The sequence below is a fragment of the Haliotis asinina genome, chromosome 6 (assembly GCF_037392515.1).
Source record: "Haliotis asinina isolate JCU_RB_2024 chromosome 6, JCU_Hal_asi_v2, whole genome shotgun sequence".
Lineage (NCBI taxonomy): Eukaryota > Metazoa > Mollusca > Gastropoda > Lepetellida > Haliotidae > Haliotis > Haliotis asinina.
The window spans coordinates 45,409,648-45,431,656 of record NC_090285.1 but is presented as its reverse complement, the minus strand read 5'-3'; the positions used below and the strand labels follow the sequence as shown (position 1 = coordinate 45,431,656).

Below are 22,009 nucleotides of genomic sequence, written 5' to 3'. Positions count from 1 at the left end.
GACATATCATATTGTAACAGAGACACTGGTAAAGCACGAGTAGGATCATGTAATCTGAGTCTTTGGCGCCTTATGTTGATATCAATCGTCACCTTTAACCTTTAAGATAGCTGTCTAGCGTGATCACCTAGCGCTAAAGTAATTCCGTCACAATTCAGAGATATTAAATCATGCAAATATATTATTTTCGTGTTGTCGCTCAGATAGCCTGACCTCCAACGATCCTCTAATCTGCGAGGATATCACGTGACGCGATAAGGTGCTGACCTCCTCGGTTGCATAAATACTCCCCGTGACATAATTACCGTTCATCGCGTTCCCCCACCCATGATGCCAGGTAAGTGAGGAGATCATGTTTCAATTATTAGTCTTAATAACACCTATATTTATATATGATATTTGTGTCATTGTTGTGCGTAGGAAACGCTCCATCTATAAAATATGATACAATACCAACAGATAAGACGGCACGTAGAACATGGCGGTAGATACGCTGGCATTGTCGGTTGGATGGTTGGCTTGCTGTTTGAAGCCGCATTCAGCAATATGCCAGTCATGTGGCGGCGATCTGTAAATAATCTTGTCTGGAACAGACAACCCAGTGATCAACAACATGAACATCAATCTACGCAATTCGTAGGAATACGCCAACGTCACGTACATAATGCAGTTTCATGCTTAAAACATGCTTACAATCACACTTTCAAACGCAGTCATACACACCACAGAAGCACGTATCAAGTTTATGATTATATTTTGAGTATGAAAAATATTTTATATATTTTACGTAGTGATTTTTGCCAGATTTCAGTACATGTATAATTTGAAGTGAACAGAATTAGGTTCACTTTTCTCTCATGTCAACAATGTCTTTTATGTAAAGATATTTTAGAGAATGCTCTGAAAAATTATTTTACTAACCTTATTGTAAGGAATCCATATGGGAAGTTTTATTAGTTTACGTGCCTCTCATCATGTGACTGCTGGTCTCCGTCACTCTATGTGTGTGTGTGTGTGTGTGTGTGTGTGTGTGTGTGTGTGTTTGTGTTTGTGTGTTTGTGTGTGTGTGTGTGTGTGTGTGTGTGTGTGTGTGTGTGTGTGTGTGTGTGTGTGTGTGTTTGTTCAACCTTCCTCTCAGTGTATACGTAATGGACTGGACTGGCAATTTAACGGCTGCATGGGAACCATACAAGCGAGTGCAATAGTGACCTATGTGTCTTGATTGGGGAAGGTCTTGATTGGGGAACCTTATTCTAAGGAATCCATATGGGAAGTTTTATTAGTTTACGTGCCTCTCATCATGTGACTGCTGGTCTCCGTCACTCTATGTGTGTGTGTGTGTGTGTGTGTGTGTGTGTGTGTGTGTGTGTGTGTGTGTGTGTGTGTGTGTGTGTGTGTGTGTGTGTGTGTGTGTGTGTGTGTGTGTGTGTGTGTGTTTTTGTTCAACCTTCCTCTTAGTGTATACGTAATGGACTGGACTGGCAATTTAACGGCTGCATGGGAACCATACAAGCGAGTGCAATAGTGACCTATGTGTCTTGATTGGAGAAGGTCGTATAAATGAGGGTCAACTATATTTTAATATACATGTACAATTGTCTCCGAAGAAAAAACCCTGGAGTAAATAAATAAATAAATAAATAAATAAATAAATAAATAAATAAATAAATATGTGTAATTGTTGACTCATGTTGTTGCAATAAGTATGTCAGGTAAGTAAGTCAGTGAGATATCAAAATCAAAAAGAAATATAGACAGGTGGTAGCCTAGTTGTTAAAGCGTTCGCTCGTCACGCCTAAAACCCGGGTTCGACTCCCCACATAGGTACATTGTTTGAAGTCCATTTCTGTGTCCTTTGTCGTGATATTGCTGGTAGTTTGCTGAAACCTCACTCTCTTTCTCAGAGAGAAATGATCAGTGTTGACCTCCATTTAGGTCTGAGTTAAGTTGGGGGTCTGCATTGACGTATATAAATATCGATCAAACTTTCAAGGCCTCTTGATCCCCTTCAACATTGCAAAATCCATTTCGTCATATACAACACCAATCAATCATTGAGATTGAAACGGTCTTGCACGAACATGCATTTCAAATTTCGATAGGACCTTGACTTATCAATCAAATTCTGTTGATGGGGAATCTACAGCCCCTGAAATGTAACTTCTCGATAACATACCCCCGAGTCAGGTACTAGCGAGGGTCTATTGACGACGTTGTGCAATGATCTCAAGAAGGTTCAGCTGTATATATCACAGTTACTGCCAGCGCTATAGGACATTGACCACAAGGGTACAATGAAAACGCTGTCTATGACGCTCTCAGGGTTTAATCCCGACAACCTGCGTCGCAACTGATCTTTTATTTCCGTTCGCGATCGAAATATATCACATTGCCAAGAGGAGTATAGTTGTGTCAAGATCTTACCATCTACTTTAAGTAATAATTTTACCATGCTGCACACTCAGCAGATTTAACCAAGGTGAACTGAGTATATCAACGTCATGACTTCAGCGCCATATGATACATTGCTAGAACTGGCAACGGAGCTTGGCAACAAGCAGTAGTGTTTATTTACAGAAGCTTCATATTAATATCATATCCATTTACTATTTTTATCTTTATTTTATATTACACAGAAGGAAATAACAGCACAAGACGTTAACGACAGAACATATATAATAACCAAAAATATTTAAGTGGTGTAGAACGCAAAAAAGCAGTGAAAATTGTTAAAAGGATAGCTCAAAAACACTGCTTGCAACCAATGCTAGTGGAAATGTCTTGCTCAACTGGTAGCATCTGTGCCATGTATGGCCAATGTAAATACAATATCGGCGGTCTATAAATAATAGAATTTGGGCCAGACAGTCCTGTGGTCAACATTGTTAGGTTCTGCCTACACAGTTGGAATACGAGGACATGTGTCAATCACGTCAACCAACATGTGTCAACCAGCAGTGGTCAAGCTTACAAAAAGACCGATCCGGTGAATCCATCATCATCATTACGTAACTGCTTATACTGATGTTTTTTGCGCTGGCACATCGGAAGGAAGTCCCTTTATCTACAGAGCTTCTGGTGTTTGAGTGAGTGTAGTTTTACGCCAGGTTTAGTAATATTCCAGCAATACCACGACAGAGGACACCACAAATATGCTTCACACATGCTAACCATGTGGAGAATCGAACTCGTGACTTCGGCGTGACGAGCGAACGCTTTAACCGCTAGACTCCTCCTCCTGCCCTCCCCCATCCCCCGTCCCCCACCGTCTGTTTTTTTAACATTCTGTGTTGGAACATGCTAGGCGTTGATTCTAGCCGCTCGCAAATCATTCAGACAAGTCATACCTCTCAAGTCTTAATATAGGAAGTACCACTACTGCCACCTAGGCTAGTGTTAGTCTACTGACCGCATGTAAGAAATGATTTTCACGATTAAACCACTTGAGGGCCCTGTGTTTGACGAGCATGACTTTCTTGTTGACATCATGTCCAGTGTGTCGTCACTCACACTATTCACAACATCTCCAGTATCTGGAGATTGTCCGAAGATTGTTTGAATCACAACGTTTGCAAGACCGTCAATATCTAGACTCACATCGTCCTCAACACTTTCAGAATCTTGAATCATAATTCATCTAACATTTTGAATGATATTGTTCGCAACATTTCAACTATTTGATTCCTAGTTTTCGTAAAGCCCCCCGTATTTTGAAACATGATGTAAACAAGTATCGTTACTATTGAATTCCATCGTGATTCAAGTCACATATCCGTATTGTCTCTCACACAATTACTGACGCACCGACCCAAAGGCTTTTAAACCCACCCAAACCCTAGTATAACTATTATCTCTGACCACTAATTACCCCTGCAGACCCCGTGACGCTCTTTGGGTTTGTGGTAAATATTACAGAAAATTGGTCCCTTCGAGATCAGACAATGCAATCGAGATGTCGATTGCACTGCCCACGCTCACCCCATGGCAGTGCCCGTCCTTCACAGTCGTCCAGTGGTCAATATTAATTTTCACACAAAGGTCACTGGCCACTGTTGCATTTGTGACATCTGCACTCCTCCCTAGGGCGAGTACTCGTGCACCGAGGTTTTCATCAACAAGTGTTTACATTCACTGGGTGTCTCGTCCAGATACCCAATCTCGCAAAACCACGTCGGGTCTTCATTTAACCTCGTTATATCTCGCAGCTTTGTAGGACTTCCGAAAACTCGTTTAACCAGCTAGAGATGTTGGCTTACAGGCATACACTGAAGAATGCGTTTAGTATGTCAGTACATGTTTAAATCTGAACCTGTTGACGAAAGTGTTGTATTGATATGTACATGTTCTGTCTGACCGCATGGCATGAACTATTTTCCCAATAAACGCCAATAGTATCTTAATATGGAACGTGTTTTTCACCGTATCTGTGTTGTTCAGTATAGAAGCCTGACGTCAAAATGACGCGTCATTGTCTACAATGTAATTTATTTTTATTCTGAAGACAGGCAGTGAACCAAAACTAGCGCACAGTCCGACTTAATGTAACACACCACTCGACGGTACCATCAAGACAAGACTTGAAATAGCGATACATGTATCAAAGACCAGGACCTACCTTGTATAACAGAGAGCGAGCACTGATGACTCAGCCGTGAACCCACAGCCGCGTCACAGGAGTCTGTGACTGTAGGTGATTCCATTGAGGAATTATAGATAAAGCAGCTGCAGTACTGAATTCTAGGGCTTGTGGTGACATGATTTTCGTCCCACGCTGCTGAGTCGAGCCCTTTCCTTGAACAATGGGTGCAATTTGTGGTGCCGATATTACTTGGGTTTTTCTAAAGTGGCTTAAAACTATATGCATATGCATTCGAACACTCTCTCCTTCGAAGAATAAACCCGAATGAGATCTGAACATTGCTCTTTATTAACGTGTATCTTGATTGGAAATTGATTCTCTGTCTTATCATTCCATCTATATGTATATTGCACATATTGGTTTAAGAACAAGATGAGACTTTGAATGATATTATCGATTTACTGGCGAGCGACTGTCTACGACTTTGTCCATTTTGATCTCCAAGAATATCGTTTTGACATTATACGCCAGTCTAAAGTGTTATATATTCGTGTTTCATTGTAATTAAAGTTGAATGCCAACATCTATGTACAACAGGGCATTATCACAGCTTGACCCTCACATGGGTTACTGTATACGTTGTTCCGAGTTCTGGAAAGTAAGGGTGGTCGGACTATGCAGGTAACATAACCAAAAGGTCCTTTATATCTATTTCATGTTCATGTATTTACGATCTGGTTTTAAGGCACCAATGTAAACAAAAACTGACTATCTAATATAACCAGCTCCATTGCCACTGGAAGCTAAGGTAGACCATTCTAGCTGCGCACAAAATGTCACCCGCTTAATGATGTCTACGGTTGTACTCAGCTTAAGTTATTATAAAAAAAATCAAATACTGAACATCTAAATCCATGGTTAGTTTAATTACTGGACAGATTCCATGGTATAAAACAACAACAACAACAACAACAACAACAACAACCTGTGCGGTCTCACGGTCCTACCTTTTGGTCAGCTTGTCTGTGTCTCCAAAGCTCAGTAGTAATATGCAATAACTTTCTTGTTAGAAAAGTGCAATACCTTAAAAAAAACATTTATGGATGACAACTTCTTTATTTCTATGATGCGACGTTTCGGTATAGCTTATTATACCGTGTTCAAGCAAGAGTGAAGTTTTCATCCATGAAGTATTGTACGTTTCTGTTATCCATCAACTTCTAAAACTCCAATCAAACAGATCAACTTTCTTGTTGTATTCGTTCGTTTCACTTTCTACTGTTTGGCGCCACATAGTGAAATGTCTTCTATATAAAACCTGCTTGTAAAATGTGTGTTTTAAAACATATCTATGTCCAGAACTTTTCTTTACTGTGATGGCGTGTGGTCCTGTGCATAGAACTGAGGTCACCAATCAGGTGAAGTTAAGTAACAGTCCATGGAAGGATGTTTGGCAGCTTGACTCCTGAGGGCTTCTAGAAATCTAGTCCTGCCCTACAACGAACCACGTGTGGTGCATGTTGTCTCACCTTGTGCAAGTACGTTTGTGCACAATTGTCTAAGTTCACCCAGCAAAAACATAGTACCTGGTGAATTAATTCGTGTGACACGGCACCATAACCCTATATGTCAAGTAGACTGTGCGTACAGTTATGGTAGGACATGAATACCTTTTTGAAGAGCACCTGGTGTCATCATTGATTTGCGGTGACCCATTCATAGATCCTTCACAGCCTGTTTCCTATACACCTAACTGAATGTGTTTCTGAGGACAGACGTTACATATTGTTTGTTTCATTTGGCCACCATCAGCTAGACATTCATGGTTCTTTGTTCTCAGTTTTCGCTTGATGGAAACATAATTACCAAGGAGATAAAAACACGTTTCATTTCAATTTCGAATTATATTTTCAACACATCACACAACCCAGTAATTTGTAGAATTTCTTCATATCAACACCTACGTCGTTAGGGTATCTCATTGTGGATAGTTTCCACAGCTGTTGTCTATCTGGGACGGAATGCTGTAAGGTGACTGGCTAATGGTTAACCGCCCCCTTCCCTGCTGCTCCCAACCCTAGACTACTACTTAGTCTCTGGGTATATTCAGTTTGATAGTAGGAAATAAACCCATCTATTTTGAACGGGAGCCCCAAGTGATGGGGGAGATTTAGAACCTGAGGAAGTCTAGACTTGCTTCGTTTAAGGCTCTAGCATTGCACTGAGGACTATAGACTTGTAGAAATCTCGAAGGTAATGATTAAGAGTTTAAATAATAATTTAAGAAACATATGCATGATATATGTATCCTTCCGCTTATCTAGACTTGCCTCTTCAAAGAACAGCATTGCTATATATCCATAGGTGTAGCACTCAGTACAGCTTTGGAACAAGGCTAGGAAGACTTGGCAGTAGGGAAGATAATGAGGTTCAGGGACTGTGAGACAGACTACCAAAATTCCCTTGAGTCTCTGTAGCCCTCCATTCACATCGGATACAGGTGGCCATACCCTCGTGTTCAGGTATACAGACGCATCGTGTTTACTCCGCCGGGGGTAGGGGTTGGAGGTGGGGGGTTGTTGCCAGTACTGCGTGTTTCACTGCGTGTACGTATGTGTATCTTTACTGCTGTGAGTGTCTGTCGGGGTCCTACAGCGTGTCTGTGTTTTTATCTGTTACTGGCTCGGCTGTGTTATCTAGCGTACGTTTGTTATGGCTTGTAACGGTGGCACAGTTACATTATCTTCACTGGTCCATAGCAACCGCGTAAACAGAAAAAAAACGTTATAAAACAATGTTACCTCATGTTCTTTAAAGTGCGTCTTGGACCACTGAGCAAGTACTTAAAACCGCGGTGCAGAGCTATGCCCCTTAGCTGTTTCAGGATCGGAAGGCCAAAGTTCCAGACTCAGACATATCTTTTTGACCGTCATGTTTTTTCCGGTTTACAATAAAAATGTGTCACAGACTAAATCATTTCAACAGGTTTCCTTAAAACTTCATTTATTCAAACGACCTGTTTGTTTCAATATAAGTCAAAAGTGCAACGAAATTCTATCCCCTTTGTCTATGTCATGTATTCAGCAAACATTCGGTGTATCCCCTCTTATCATAAACCTCATCTCCGGGCAGGACGCTCAAACGTTGTCAATACATGGCAATTAACACTGTAACATGGTAATTAATCGTCTGAATTGTTATCTTGTGAAATCTCTTTTATGTATTTATTCATTTATTTAGCGACCCGTGAAGATCCCGGCGTAGAATAGGTCTTCAGCAACCCATGTTTGCCATAAAAGGCGACTATGCTTGTCGTAAGGGGCGACTAACGGGATCGGGTGGTCAGGCTCGCTGACTTGGTTAACACATGTCATCGGTTCCCAGTTGCGCAGATCAATGCTCATGTTGTTGATCACTGGATTGTCTGGTCCAGACTCCATTATTTACAGACCGCTTCCAAGTAACTGGAATATTGCTGAGCGCGGCGTAAAACTAAACTCACTCACTCATTTATTTAGCACTTCACTCAGCCATATTCCAGTTAGTTGGCAGCGGTCTGTAAATAATAGAATCAATCAAGTGATCAGCATCATGAGTATCGATCTACTCCATTGTAAAACGAAGACTGTAAGGACGTCAAGATTAACATCTTTGCAAATCAACATCAATGTACTGAGCACTCAGGTGATAATTATCTGAATTCACTTGCCATCGAATCCATCACGTCTGATGGGCCAGTCTACCTAAAGGCTCCGGGTCTAGATTTTCGAATCTCTCTTAGCGCTAAGATAGTCGTAAGTGCCATACATTAACATTGACTTGTGACTCACAACAAGGCTTGTTTTCGTCTTATGACCAGCAGAGAGTAACAGTTAATATGTTGTCTTACGGCTCATTTCGTCAGCTATGTTTACTACTGTACTGCCAAACTGAAGAACGCAACTGAAGTTAAATGAGATACTGGTAATGAAGATAGTATGGATGCCAGGTAGAGTTACTGTCCCTGATTTTAATTGGTTTTCGCTCGGCTGATTGTGAGTGCAGCAATTTTCGACTTTTGACATACATGCTTAACTGTGTTAGATGGTCGCATAAGATCGACCATGTAGAAACATTATGTTACGACACGACAATAGTTACAGGATGCCAGTGAAGGTCCAGGTGACAACCGATCGTCAGTAGCCCATGTCTGTTGTATCCATGTAGTGTAGGTCGATGATCATAATATCAGTCACATGATTGCCTGGTCCAGACTAGATTATTTAAAGACCGTCGACATGTACATATAGATGGAATATTCCATGGGTGCTACATTGAAAAACAAAAGTTACAAGTAGCTGAACGACAATTAATTTTCAACGGTGTCTGGGGTTGTTGTCAAGAGCTATAATTGTGACTTCATGCAGGCAACTGCCCTTGGTGTGACAGGTGGTCGTAAAAAGCCAAACATGTTTTTCGTGTCTTTTTAGGGGAGTAACACCTGAGTTAAATCATTTCCTTGTTCTTGTTTCTGTATTCTGGCACAAATTTAAGTGTTGACCTGAAAAGAAGCTACCGGCGGTACATATCATGAAAATTAACATAAGCAGAATTCTTGAAATTCAGAAGCGGTTGTTCGGATGTTTGTGTCTGTCCCGTCTGTATGGGTACTATATCTACGGTATCCGATACACGGGTGCTGTAACATACAATTACCTATAAGGGGAACGCCGTACAACCCAGTGGGAGACAGCTGGTATTTACAATGCGAGTACTTCACAAGAGAGTGTTTAAACAGATGTGTAAGGCAGGTATGGTGCTGACGGTTAATATACACGAGAACTATGTCAGCTATGGCAGAAAACATCTTCACAACGTTGATGGATGGAGCAACACTAGGCCACTCTCCCCGCCAGCAGCAGTGTACGTCATGTAGATCTACCTGCAGATAAGTATTTAACGTGTAACGTTATGGTAATGTCTATACGTGTCACAGAGGTGAGGAGGGGTGAAGTGGGGTGAGGTGTGGTGAAATTGGGTGAGACGTAGTAAAATGGGGTTAAGTTGAGTGAGGTTAAATGAAATTGAGTGACATGTAGTGAAGTGGGCTAATGTTTGATGAAGTGGGGTGAGGTGAGGTGACGTGGAATGGGGTGAGGTGAGGTGGAGTGAGGTGAGGTTAAGTAGGGGGAGGTATACTGGAGTTAGAAAAGGTGTGGTGAGGTGAGGTGAAGTGCAGTGATATGTGGTCGAGTGAGGTGGAGTGAAGTGTGGTGAGGTGTGGTGAAGAGGGGAGACGTGTAGTGAAATGGGATACGTTGTGGTGCAGTGGGGTGAAATATGGTAAAGTAGGTGATGTGGGCTGAGGTATGGTGAGGTGGATGTGCATGTGTCTGAGTCTGTGTGTACATGTGTGGTTGTTCGCCCTCGTCAGAACGGAGGCACATTTGTAACTCCCAGTATGTGGACTGTTTTTGTTGCATCCCCTTAATTCCGTTCGCCAGGCAAGGTAGCACTAAGTATCCTATTTTAACGTCTTGTATCTCCGAGCAGGCCTTAGGTAAATGTACCTATCTATCGACCAAACCCAGAGGCGGGTCTCATGTCACAGAACAGCTGCTGGGACTCTCTGAACAGCACATATGTTTAGCCACAAAAAGTCATGTTCCTTATCAATTTTCCAACTTAGTAGGTAGCATTGTATTCTGTATGTCAGTTTCCCTGACATTGCAACCGAACTGATGAATTGTGATAGAATAAGTTATTCTACTTTTTTTCAGATCTTTCAGCTCAGGATAGTGTAATGAATCCCGAACATGAAATGAAAAAATAAAACTGCTTCACATTCATATGAATATTCAATATGATTATAAAGAGGTCTCAAGCGGAGCAGAATCTTACCATGTGGGTGAGAAGTGTATCAATCTAGTTTTTACTTTTTACTTTTTTATTTTTTATTTTCTGTTTAAAAATCAATTTAAAGTGCACTTACATGTCTAATAAACATTCTCAAAACGGAAATCACCGCTCATGGTCACGGAATTTGCCGATCATATCGGCTGAACAGGTTCGCGAAAAGTGTACCGCAATATATCTTATTGTGAAGTTCGAATTGCAATAAACCGGTTAACCGGTATTATCGCCAGTCCCTATTCAGTAATATCCTTTTTCACTACTCCCAACATGATTACAGTGTACGAGGACAAATGATGACATCCATCGCTGTGACATTGTCGTGATGATATTGACAACCTCACTCGTTTCCATCACATTAAAGCTAGGAACATTAGCGACAGATGAGCAGTTAATATCTCTCTGTTAATATTTGAAGGCAGTGGGAAACGGGAATTCGATCTTTACGAGAAACACCTTGTGACCTTTCGAGAGGCAGAAAAACGGGTTAATTTAGGAAGAGCCTGAGGTTAACGGTGTTTTTAAATGTGTTCCAAGGTTTTCAATTCGTTCAATTGGAAGGCTTTGTGGTTTTCGTTGCAGACTTAACACGGATTTACTGCAGTATTGAATGTATTGGGTTTTAGTAACCAAGCTCAATATAGCCTTGGGCTACTTATATGATGACGGATTGAAATACCGTGTTTATAAAATTCATAACATAAACACCGGCTTTCGGTTACAATAGCCATATTCAGTTTTTGTCTTTTGATTTGTTTTTATAGTTAGTTCAAATACGTGCCTGGGTCAATGAAATCTGGACTAAAATTTAGCACTAGGTATAAAAGTGGAGCATTGAATATATAACATAAACATCCACGTGTTGCCCACAGTTCTAAATTTTAGAGCTGAGGCAGTTAAAATTTCAAAACCTATTCCACCTTTGTTTATTGGTTATTAATTCAGTTTGGAAAATATGTTTCACGACTTCCTCCACAAGGCGAAACACGTACAGCGAAGGTTATTCATGATCCTCCCCCAATCCACAAAACTTTTGGAAATGTTACGACCTATCGTAAGGTCCATAGGCTTACGGATTGTATAGTAATTCGAACGTTTTGCTGAATCGGGACCCTGAATTCAATCCAGATGGCTTAACGTTTCACAATTCCCAGACGTGTTTTCTTGGCATCAGACTTGAGTTATACGCAGATTGTTCCTCGTTTGTAAAAATATGTTGGACGTCCCATGACTTCCCCATGGATGATGCTGAGTCTTCAAGTGCTCATCCTCGGTATCTCCAGGGTATACGTTCCGATAAATCTCCACTATACCCTGAATGCATCTACGGCTCTTTGCTGGCTACGCATTCTCACAGAAACCAATCATCTAAGCCGCCGTAACAACCGAGCTTGCCAGTGTCAACAAGGATGGCGGTTGCAACTGCGAAGGTTTCTTCGCACTGCGACTCAGATTTCGGGGGAAATCATACAAATCGACAGGTCCAAAACTTTTGAAAACTGTGCAAGAACTCCTTCTGCCTCTTTCATAGTTCCTCTGCATCATTTATATTCCCAAGTTTAATCGACTGCATAATTTAATAAGCGAAAGCGAGTTGTGATTGGTTCGCTCGAATTTGAAGCGTAAACACCTGATTGGATAAAAAGCCAGCCAAGGGAGGTAATAAATTCATGGGAGCCGTACATGCATCCAGGGTGTAGCGGAGATTTCTCGGAACGTACACCAATGAGATATGTCAAGTGCTCTCCTCTGTTCCATCCGTTGCCGATGTGATGTAGTGAATGTTTGAGGAGGACTAGGTAGCCAATGACCCACCGCTCTGGGACGGTTGCGTCGCAAACCTTAGACTTGCATAAGTCTCTAAGGCTGTGTTGCTTAGTTTAAGTTAGGGATAATTAGAATTATGATTGAAATAATTTCCAAAACATTCCAAGCAACTCTAACAGGCGGACGTCCTTAGATGTATAGACCAACAGCTGCTCTCTGGAATGAACATATCATGCAGAAAACGAAGGCTTTATATTAAAATAGAATATAATAATAACGAGCGAAGAGATTTTCTTGAAACTGGAAATCTAGACTTACCACACATTCTACACGTATAGAACAAGTATCTATGGATAACAGCTTCAGGTATGATTCATACTTGAAAACGATATGAGAACCTGTATCGAAACGTCATTCCCTAGAATTAAAGAAGTTGTCATCCATATATACTTGTTCTGTCTGACTTCCAACTTTTAAAAATGCCACTCAAACGAGTCATTCTACACTTGTATTGGCTGCACTGAGTATATTTTTAATGATGTATATGACAGACCATTAGATGTAGTTTCCGCTTTTCTAGACTTACCTCATTAGAGGACAGATTTTGTAGTATGAATCTAAGGGCTTAGCATCCAGTAGAGCCGTGGAGCAAGGCTTCTATGCCTAAGCTCGGTGTGATAAAATGAGGATCGTTTGAAAATATATCTCGCTGCTTAAGACGGTTTAGTGATGAGGGTGGTACAACATGAATAGTCGAAGCCACTCCAAGGATACCTCTGGACCTCTTTAGTACAAACCCATCACCAACACATTGTCTTGTTGCTTCTGAAGGAACAAGCGACGCTCCGCAAGCAGATGCGACGTTGTGTATTAGCATCTGTGCAGACGTTGTTCGCTACCAGTTGTCGGTCGGTCAGGAATATCTGATAATTCGCCAACTTCAGAAGGCATAACAATTCCCTTTTGACATTTTCGCACCGGGGTAGTGTGTCGAAACAGTGGCGCGCTAATTACTCCGGCCGTAGCATGAGCCGCGAGTATCGCGTGTGTAGCATCAGCCGCAAGGTCCTGTGCAGTGTTCTCCGCGAGTATGCCTCAGGTCTGAATGTACAGACTGTTATGAACACGCGCGGTTATTAGCGCGGAATTATCCTCAAGACTCCATCATAATTATACTTAGGCAATATCTCTGTCATCTAATGCAATCGTTGTTTAGTGTGTTTGTATGACTGTAGCTGGAAATTCCAAGAATGAGGATCCCACGTTGACGTAACAGAACAGAATAAAACCAAGGAATCTAAGACAACTGCCCATCAATGGCTCTGGGAGAGTGTCTCTGCTGCTATTACCAATGTTATTACAGTATCCCAACTGACTCATAGTGTGAGTGAGTTTAGTTTTATGCCACACTTAGCAATATTCCAGCTATATTACTGCGGTCCGTAACTAATCAAATCTGGACCAGACAATCCAGTGATCAACCGCACGAGTATCGATCTACGCAGCTGGGATCTGTCCTATGTGCACTGCACTTTGTACTGTACTAGAATAACTTTGGTACTAGACAACTGATATAATTTTCGTCATGCACAGCACGCCAGTGCAATGCTGATTATACCTCCTCATTAACCCGTTTAAACAGCGTAATGTGATTCTCAAACAATGTGGTGACGCTGACGGACCTCTAGGTAATGACATCGTCTGGAACACAAACCCGCAAATACGCAAGCTTCAACAGAGGAAAATTCGTCTGTATCGACTTGAGCGTCAAGGTCGGGTTTGAAATGTCAAAGGTGACCTTTCGCTTTATTTTTCAACGAATTGTGCATGTTCTTCTGTAGTTTTTAAAAATCCAGTTACATCCAGGAACCAGTGTGTTAGCATGGGTTATTCATATAAATGACATTTCATTGGCTGATCGCGCCACGCGCTTCGGCATGAAGTCTCGTTTCATCTCGTGAGACCAATTACGATAACAGCAAGTCAAAGAAACGAACCCTTCCAAGCTACAAGTGTCTGCTCCGAACTGCGCCATCAAAGCCCTGTCTCGGAGCTAAATGTAGACCACTGTTAGAAGGCAACTTCCAGGTTTCCAATTAAGATATTCTTTAATTTCCATTGCTGCGGTGACTTCTGGGGACCCGCTGTGACGGGGACTAAATTGAGGGTTTAGAGTCTGGGGACAGAGTAAGTCAAGAGAGTGGAACTGGACCTCGTACAGTCGCAGCCTGTCCGTCTTGTTCCCAGTCGGAAGTGGCAGAAGCTTCTGAAACGGAACAAGATGATCGTTTTTAATCTGGGCAGTTAAATCTCAAGTAAATTGAAATACAAGCTCAATGAAGGAGTTTAAGGATAGCCCTTACCTTGGATGTGTAACGTCCATTTCTGAAGTACTGCTAAACGCGTATAAAATTAAATTCATTTTACTTACTCAAGCTTCTTATTACTGATGTTTATGAGGTAACAAAGATAGAGGACTGGTTGTGCACAATTGTTCTTAACTGTAAATTACAATATCTGGTCGGTGATCTCCACTTGGGCACTTGTGTTGTTTTCGTTTCTCGATGTCCCCTAATAATGGGGCGGTTAACGCAAAGATTTCGCACTTAAAAGCACCAAACGGGACAACTTCTGGATATTGCTACACCTTACTTCCACCTATTGCTCCTGGTGGCAGAAAATCCAAGATGGCCGCCACTTTGACGAACATATAATCAATGATTATCGCGTCATATTTCGTATTGCATCAAGGATTAACTGGAACAGTGATACACATATTCTAACTTTATTATACAGCGCTACTTGGTGGTGATGTAAATCCAAGATGGCCGCCAAAATTTTCAGAGATTGCACAGTTACACAGCTATATTGTAAGTTATTACCTTTTGGCTTTAAATTAGTGATATTTTCCGATAAGTTTATCATTCTGAATTATTCATATTATTCTATATGTATTTCTTCACTCTTGTGTATAATCTGTTGCTATTATGTTTCACAATGAACGATTCAATGCAGTCAACTTTCAGTACCTACTTGCAGATAAACGATTCTGTTGTATTAAAGCAACATATCAACAGATTACATGTTGTGCATTCGCCTGATGCAATTTCCTCAATCACAAAGAAATAGTTTCTTTTCTTACAATCTGGAAAGTATGTTTCAAATAACTACCTCACATGGTTTAAGACATGACGAGGTCTATCAGTACAATTAATCTTTGCACAGTTCCACAATTCATGATCATTCACTGTGAAACACTTTCTTTCACAACTGCACTAAGCAAGGCAATTCAGACCAGTTTTGTTACATTTACAAAGGTCTGTGCAAGATGCAGCTTGTCAGCTCATAACACTGATATTGTGCCTTACATGCCAACTTCCAAATCCAGTCGAGATCTGCAGGACGTGGTACAGATGCCTTCCTGAAATGTATATTGTTTTAAGGCTGCCCGTGGCTGTCTTGAAAAGAGATGATGTCTGGCTTCGATCGGAGTGATGTTCCAAGTCACACTAGTTATGTCATATACAATACTGACTAACCGTTCAATGGACTGGATTGCGTTGTCAGATATAATAGCAGGGACAGGAATACTTGGTGACTTTGGGATATACATTCCAAGTATCCCAAGCAGTTTTCTTCCCGATCACGGCAAAAGGTACATTGCAGTTGGTGAAGACGTTGGAAGTGGGTAGTTCTAGTTTCATGTGCTCCTCTATGTCTCCTGTGCTTGCCTCCGTCAACTGATATCCGTATTTAACAGGTATCTGATGGATGCTTGTTATCGTAATGACAACAGCGTCCGTGGCAGCAGTCCTAATCAGCACCGTTTTTGTGCCAATCATATGAAGCAGCAGTGCGATGCAAGACGGGTGCTCGTTTCTTCATGAACTCTTCTGTCAGCTGTTTCAGGGGAGGTTACAACTCTTGTCTAAAGGGTGCTGTGAATAATGATATGATGGCAAACCATAATTAGGGTACATTGGTAGAGACTAACGGCAACTGGACAATGGTCTTCCTATTTCTTCAATCAGTTGAACTGTTGGGCGCTGTATTAATAAACTATCCACCACAAGAATGCTCTCCAAAATGCAATGTCTGCTACAAGCAACCATCCTAGATTGTTTAAGCGAGATAATTCCAATGCTTCTTGTGAAGGAACTGATCACATTTAAAAACGCCATGCACATATGTATTTCAACAGAATATATTTTAAAGTTCATAGCTATAAGACAAACATTGTGGAACATGATTTAGCGGAACATTACTGCGTTCACCATGTTAATCAGTTTTATAAATAACAAATAGTAACACCAATAAATACACAAAGAAAATCGTTTTTGCATTAATAGCATGAACATTCAGTAACTCACACTAGGGACCCTTTAATCCTAAATTGAACTGATCTTAACAAATACTACTGACATTGCGTGCACACATTTGAAACATTCTTAAGAAATCTAAATTTGGCGGACACCTTGGAATTTTGTCAACACCTGTGCACATTACACGATAGATGTAAATTACATACAACACTATGAAGAAAATTCCTTACTAAAATTCTCAAAGTGACAAGACAGCTGTGATATGTTGAGCATAGACTGACAAAGATTTCGGCCATCTTTGATTTCCGTTCACCAAGGGACACTCCTAAGGTGGGTCCATATCCAGAAATGTTTAGAATTGTTTGACATATCAGAGTGTCAGGTTAGTGTTTTTAACCCAAAGAGCACAACTTTGACAAAATCCTGGCCTTAAACGTCCCACTTTTATACGCTCTTAGGTCTTTGATAGTCAGACCATCCTCGTGTTTGTTCCTTAATTTACGAAGACGTATACCCCTCCCACTACTACTACTACTACTACTACTACTACTACTACTACTACTACTACTACGAAGACGACGACGACGACGACGACGACGACACTACTTCTTCCACTATTTCTACTACGACTACTGCCACTACTGCTTCCATTACAACTACTTCACATATACACACTCTATATAATCCTTCTGCTACCAGTACAACCACCACCACTACTACCGCCGCCACAACTACAACTACACGTATACAACACCTTGTTTTCACTACGCACCTAAACGCCGCTAACATCCGCAACATTTCCATATCAAAACACTGTTACACGCCGTCAGTGATGCCTGTACTATCTATATGTAGTTCCCTTGCACCAAGGAACCCTACGCCACTAGCATGCCCGGCATACCATGGTCAGCTATCAGGATAACCTAGATATCTACATACTCAGTATCAGCATCAATTCCACCGACAACCTCACCAACCACTACCTGCTGGCGCAAACGTTACCAGTACATACGTACATGTGTCGGACCCGCGACTATTTAATATAGGTGATGGGGTTCGCGTTTTTGTTGAAATACATTAAGAGGAACCTAACTGTCAATTTGTGTAATTGTTGCATATTTCATCCTGGGATTCTGATGTCACCCGCCGTGATATTGCTGGAATATTGCAAAAGGCAGCGACGTAAAACCATACTCACTCACTCACTCACTCACTCTTGCCTGGACAGCGAATAGTTTCGGGACATGATTTCATTTTTTAAAATAATCAAAGGGCACCTTAAAGAACCGACTATTTGATATTCTTAATGGGATAGGGGTTCGTATTTTCTTTAAATATATTTTCGGCTAACTTGACTGATCTATTCTTTTATTACTGTTACATATTTCTTCCTGGTCAACCGACATATCCAGCGAACAATTTTCTGGATGAAATTTTAAATATAATCACAATGCAAGATATCCAACCAAATGTGTTGCTCCAACACTTGTTAAATGTGGATAAAATTAATGATTTATTTTTTTATTTTTTACTTTTATTTTTTTATTTTATTACTTTTATTATTTTTTGGCATTACAGGCTCAGTTTAAATGGCATTTCAGTTTCAATCTCGAGGGAGGGGCACGGAGGGGAGTGAGTGAGTTTAGTTTTACGCCAAGTGGCGGCGGTCTGTAAACTATCGCGGGGGAACCCCGATATCATGCGTGTTTTTTATTTACGGAACAAATCGAAAGGACCCGAATCTCGAAATCTCCGAGTTATTGGATGGCGTGACATATCTCCTCCGCCCAGCGGCACAATCCCCACTCATAAACACGCTACCGATGTGTATGTTTGGATAATCTCCGTGCAATGACGTACTGTGGGACGTAGTATCTAGTGTATCTCATCTCCAGTATGCATTATGGATATTTATTTTGTGAAAATCATCTCACATTTAAAGCTAAAAGCTTTCAAGTAACAGTAAATGGCCGCGATTTCCTACTTTTGACGTTATTTATAGTTTTGTCTAATGGCATTACGGAACTACATTGTTGGACATTAAAAATACGGATATGCCGGGAAGAGATTAGTAATTTATCACAGAAAGGCATCTTATGCATCATCCGATTTGAGAGTTTTATGCTTCCTGAGTATATGGGCAATCGGTTCGCAAGACATTCCAAGAATTGCTTTTAGACGTGGATGGCGAGTTGTGTCCATCAATTCGTCGTTAACAATCACGGTTAAAATGTTTCAGTGTGTTTAGATAATATATGTTTTCTATTTCACTTAAATCATTTTATTAATATATCGGGCAAATTCGACAGATGGACGACAGAACTATATATTGCGACCTTGGAGTGATATTTCCATATAATATGTTTATATGTTTTCAGTGGAATCGAAATTGCGCAGTTATAGCGGGATTTTACAGTAATGTAATGTGCTGTTAAGAATTTAACAGTAATATTTTTCTGATCTGGATGTTTTTCAAGTTGAGACTGTAACTAAACCAGGAATCTCTCTGTACATAATTTGGCATGGAACCATCAAAAAACAAAAACATGATGTACACATATAGAACTGTAAATTTAAAATTGGCCAAGGTTTCTGCAAAAGAATTACACTGGCATGAATTAAAGCAGAACTTCAAAGGAAGTACATTTACAATACAATAACAAGAATACGGCCACGGCTTGGGGATGGTGAGGAAGACTACGGGAACAGCCAGACGATGTCTAACGGAAAGGTCCGAGTAGTTCCGAATGGGAAGCATTACAGCCATAACCACAAGCTGCCGTCCGTTTTCCAGGATGTCAATATCAACACGCGTACTTTCCAAATGCCATGTCTTCCTAACGTGCTACAAATGTAGATAGGAGTTTATCAGTTTCAAACACTGCTATCTTGGACAAACACCATGTGGGACTTGACCTGGGTCAGTGACTGGATACCAGCTCATCTTTGGACGCGTTGCAGCGTAGTAAATGTCATAAGCTTGAATGCTCGACCATAAGTGCGTAATTCTGACTAGTTCATCTAAATGTACCTCTCTAAGAAGTAAATCTTATTAGCTTGAATACTTAACCAACAGTGTGGATCTCTGACCTATTCGAAATATTCATTGCTGGTGTCACCACGGCATCATCTTGCCTGACTATTACTGAAAGCGGCATAAAAACGAACTCACTCAGTCATTTTTGAGGAGTCTTAAAACTTGCAGGTGAATCTTATTTGGTTGAATGCTTGACCAGGAGTGTGTAACTCGAACCAGTTCATCGTAAGGCGCCTTTCATGCGAAGTAAATAATAGTTGCTTGACTGCTTGACAGGCGGTTGGGAAGCCGAGTGGTTAAGGCGTTCACTCGTCACGCCGAAGACCCGGGTTCGATTCTCCAGATGGGCACAATGTATGAAGCCAATTTCTACTTCCACAGTGATTTGCTAAGAGAGCGGTCGAGGCGTAAAACTAAACTCACTCAGACCAGTATTATGTACCTCTGACCAGTTAATCTATAGTGGCATATGTCTGTGTAAAAAATATCTAAACTGGCTAGTATTGTGATTGTAATTTGAATGTTGATATCACTTGAACAATTATTTCTCTTTTTGCATATATGTGCCTGCCCTTCTGCTTTGTTAGTTGAATCATACATTATATATTTGTATATTGAAATTGATGATAGACGTCTATTTAATTACAAGTACGGTTACTCTTAGTATTGCTGAGCAGTATTAAGGTGCGAAACATTCTATGAGCATCTGCCTTTTCTTCACTTACTCAAAACAACAACCATTTAAATGTCTTGGGTTTTTTTGTGCTTGGGTGTTTTGTTTGTTTGGGTTTTTTTGTTTTGTTTTGTTTTTGTTGTTGCCTACAGTATCTTGATCCAGTTTAAAAAACAACATATGAAAACATACCCTTGTTTTGGATTAGAAAACAATTCTGAATGAAAACCACTTATAAGATATTTTAAAAAAGACATTCTTGTGCATACAACCGTGTCTTTTTTCATGTCGTCTCAGTTTTCGGATCCTCTTATATTTATCTGTTTCAAGCAAATTATGCACAGTTCACCTTTGATATTTCCTGAACACACGCAGCGCAGGTATTCCTGGCGCATTTATCCGGTAAAACCACCGCAAACAGGCACTTGACACACGCGACTGGTAGCGGTCTATGACGCTGTTGGTGATTAGACAAGAAAGCGAGGGCTCACGAAGGCTCTAATCTGACACGAGATCCAGCGGGATTAGACGAGACACTTCCAGATCCTACAGTCCTTGACAGCTGGCGACGTTGCTAAACCCAATGCTGTCACAAACTGTGGGTCGTTACACCCCTCCCCTCAACCAGGTCCCGACCCAGGCTTACAGTGCCGTCTTCTCGGACGTCAAGGTGGGACGAATGCCTGGGTGGCTAAAGCCCTTGCTCGCCACTTCGAAGACGGGGTTCGACTCCCAGTATAGATAAATGTGCGAAATAGCTCGCTGTAGTGTGACCGACATGTGCCCTAAGCCCCACATGTCACATGTCACATGTCACATGTCACAATTAAACATCTATTACTTCCTTTCTGATCTCAATCTAAAAAAATATGTTTCCACTTTGTCTACTCAGACAAAGACGTCATTTTATCTTGTTTCTTGAACTTTGCTTCATTGTTTCTTTATCCTTTGAAATAATTTTAATGGCCATCCGATCCCCAATACACACAAATCTTACACGTCTCTCACACGCATATGTACATCCACTACCTACCACACGCACTCGACTGCTCGCTCAGCTTACTCGCTTGACCACCCAAACAACCGTCCACTCAACCGTTTACTACAGCAAACTCAAGTATTCGCCCAGCCTGCCATTCAGTTTGTCACTGTATCACTCACTCATCCACTTCGCTATTCGCGCAGACTGTCATTCAGTCTTCACTTTAACACTCACTCAATCACTCCGCTATTCGCTCAGCCTGTCATTCAGTTTGTCACTGTATCACTCACTCAGCCGCCCCTTGAAGGTCCCTGGGTAGAACAGACCTTCAGCAACCCATGCTTGCCATAAAAGGCGACTATGCTTGTCGTAAAGGGCGACTAACGGGATCGGGTGGTCAGGCTCGCTGACTTGGTTGACACATGTCATCGGTTCCCAGTTGCGCAGATCGATGCTCATGTTGTTGATCACTGGATTGTCTGGTCCAGACTCCATTATTTACAGACCGCTTCCAAGTAACTGGAATATTGCTGAGCGCGGCGTAAAACTAAACTCACTCACTCACTCATTTGTTTAGCGCTTCATGGTAACATGGTAATTAATCGTCTGAATTGTTATCATGTGAAATCTCTTTTATGTATTTATTCATTTATTTAGCGACCCGTGAAGATCCCGGCGTAGAATAGGTCTTCAGCAACCCATGTTTGCCACAAAAGGCGACTATGCTTGTCGTAAGGGGCGACTAACGGGATCGGGT

General features: G+C 41.1%; 1 protein-coding gene across 1 annotated transcript in view; it reads left to right on the top strand.

Moving 5' to 3' along the window:
• The first annotated feature begins 241 nt into the window (after nucleotides 1-241).
• Nucleotides 242-22,009, top strand: part of LOC137286167 (ras-related and estrogen-regulated growth inhibitor-like) — a 69,354-nt gene continuing 47,586 nt past the window's right edge. The window contains exon 1 of the mRNA XM_067817848.1: nucleotides 242-337. Coding sequence (XP_067673949.1) covers nucleotides 328-337 — 10 coding nt within the window. The 5' untranslated portion in view covers nucleotides 242-327. The remainder of the gene's footprint in view (nucleotides 338-22,009) is intronic.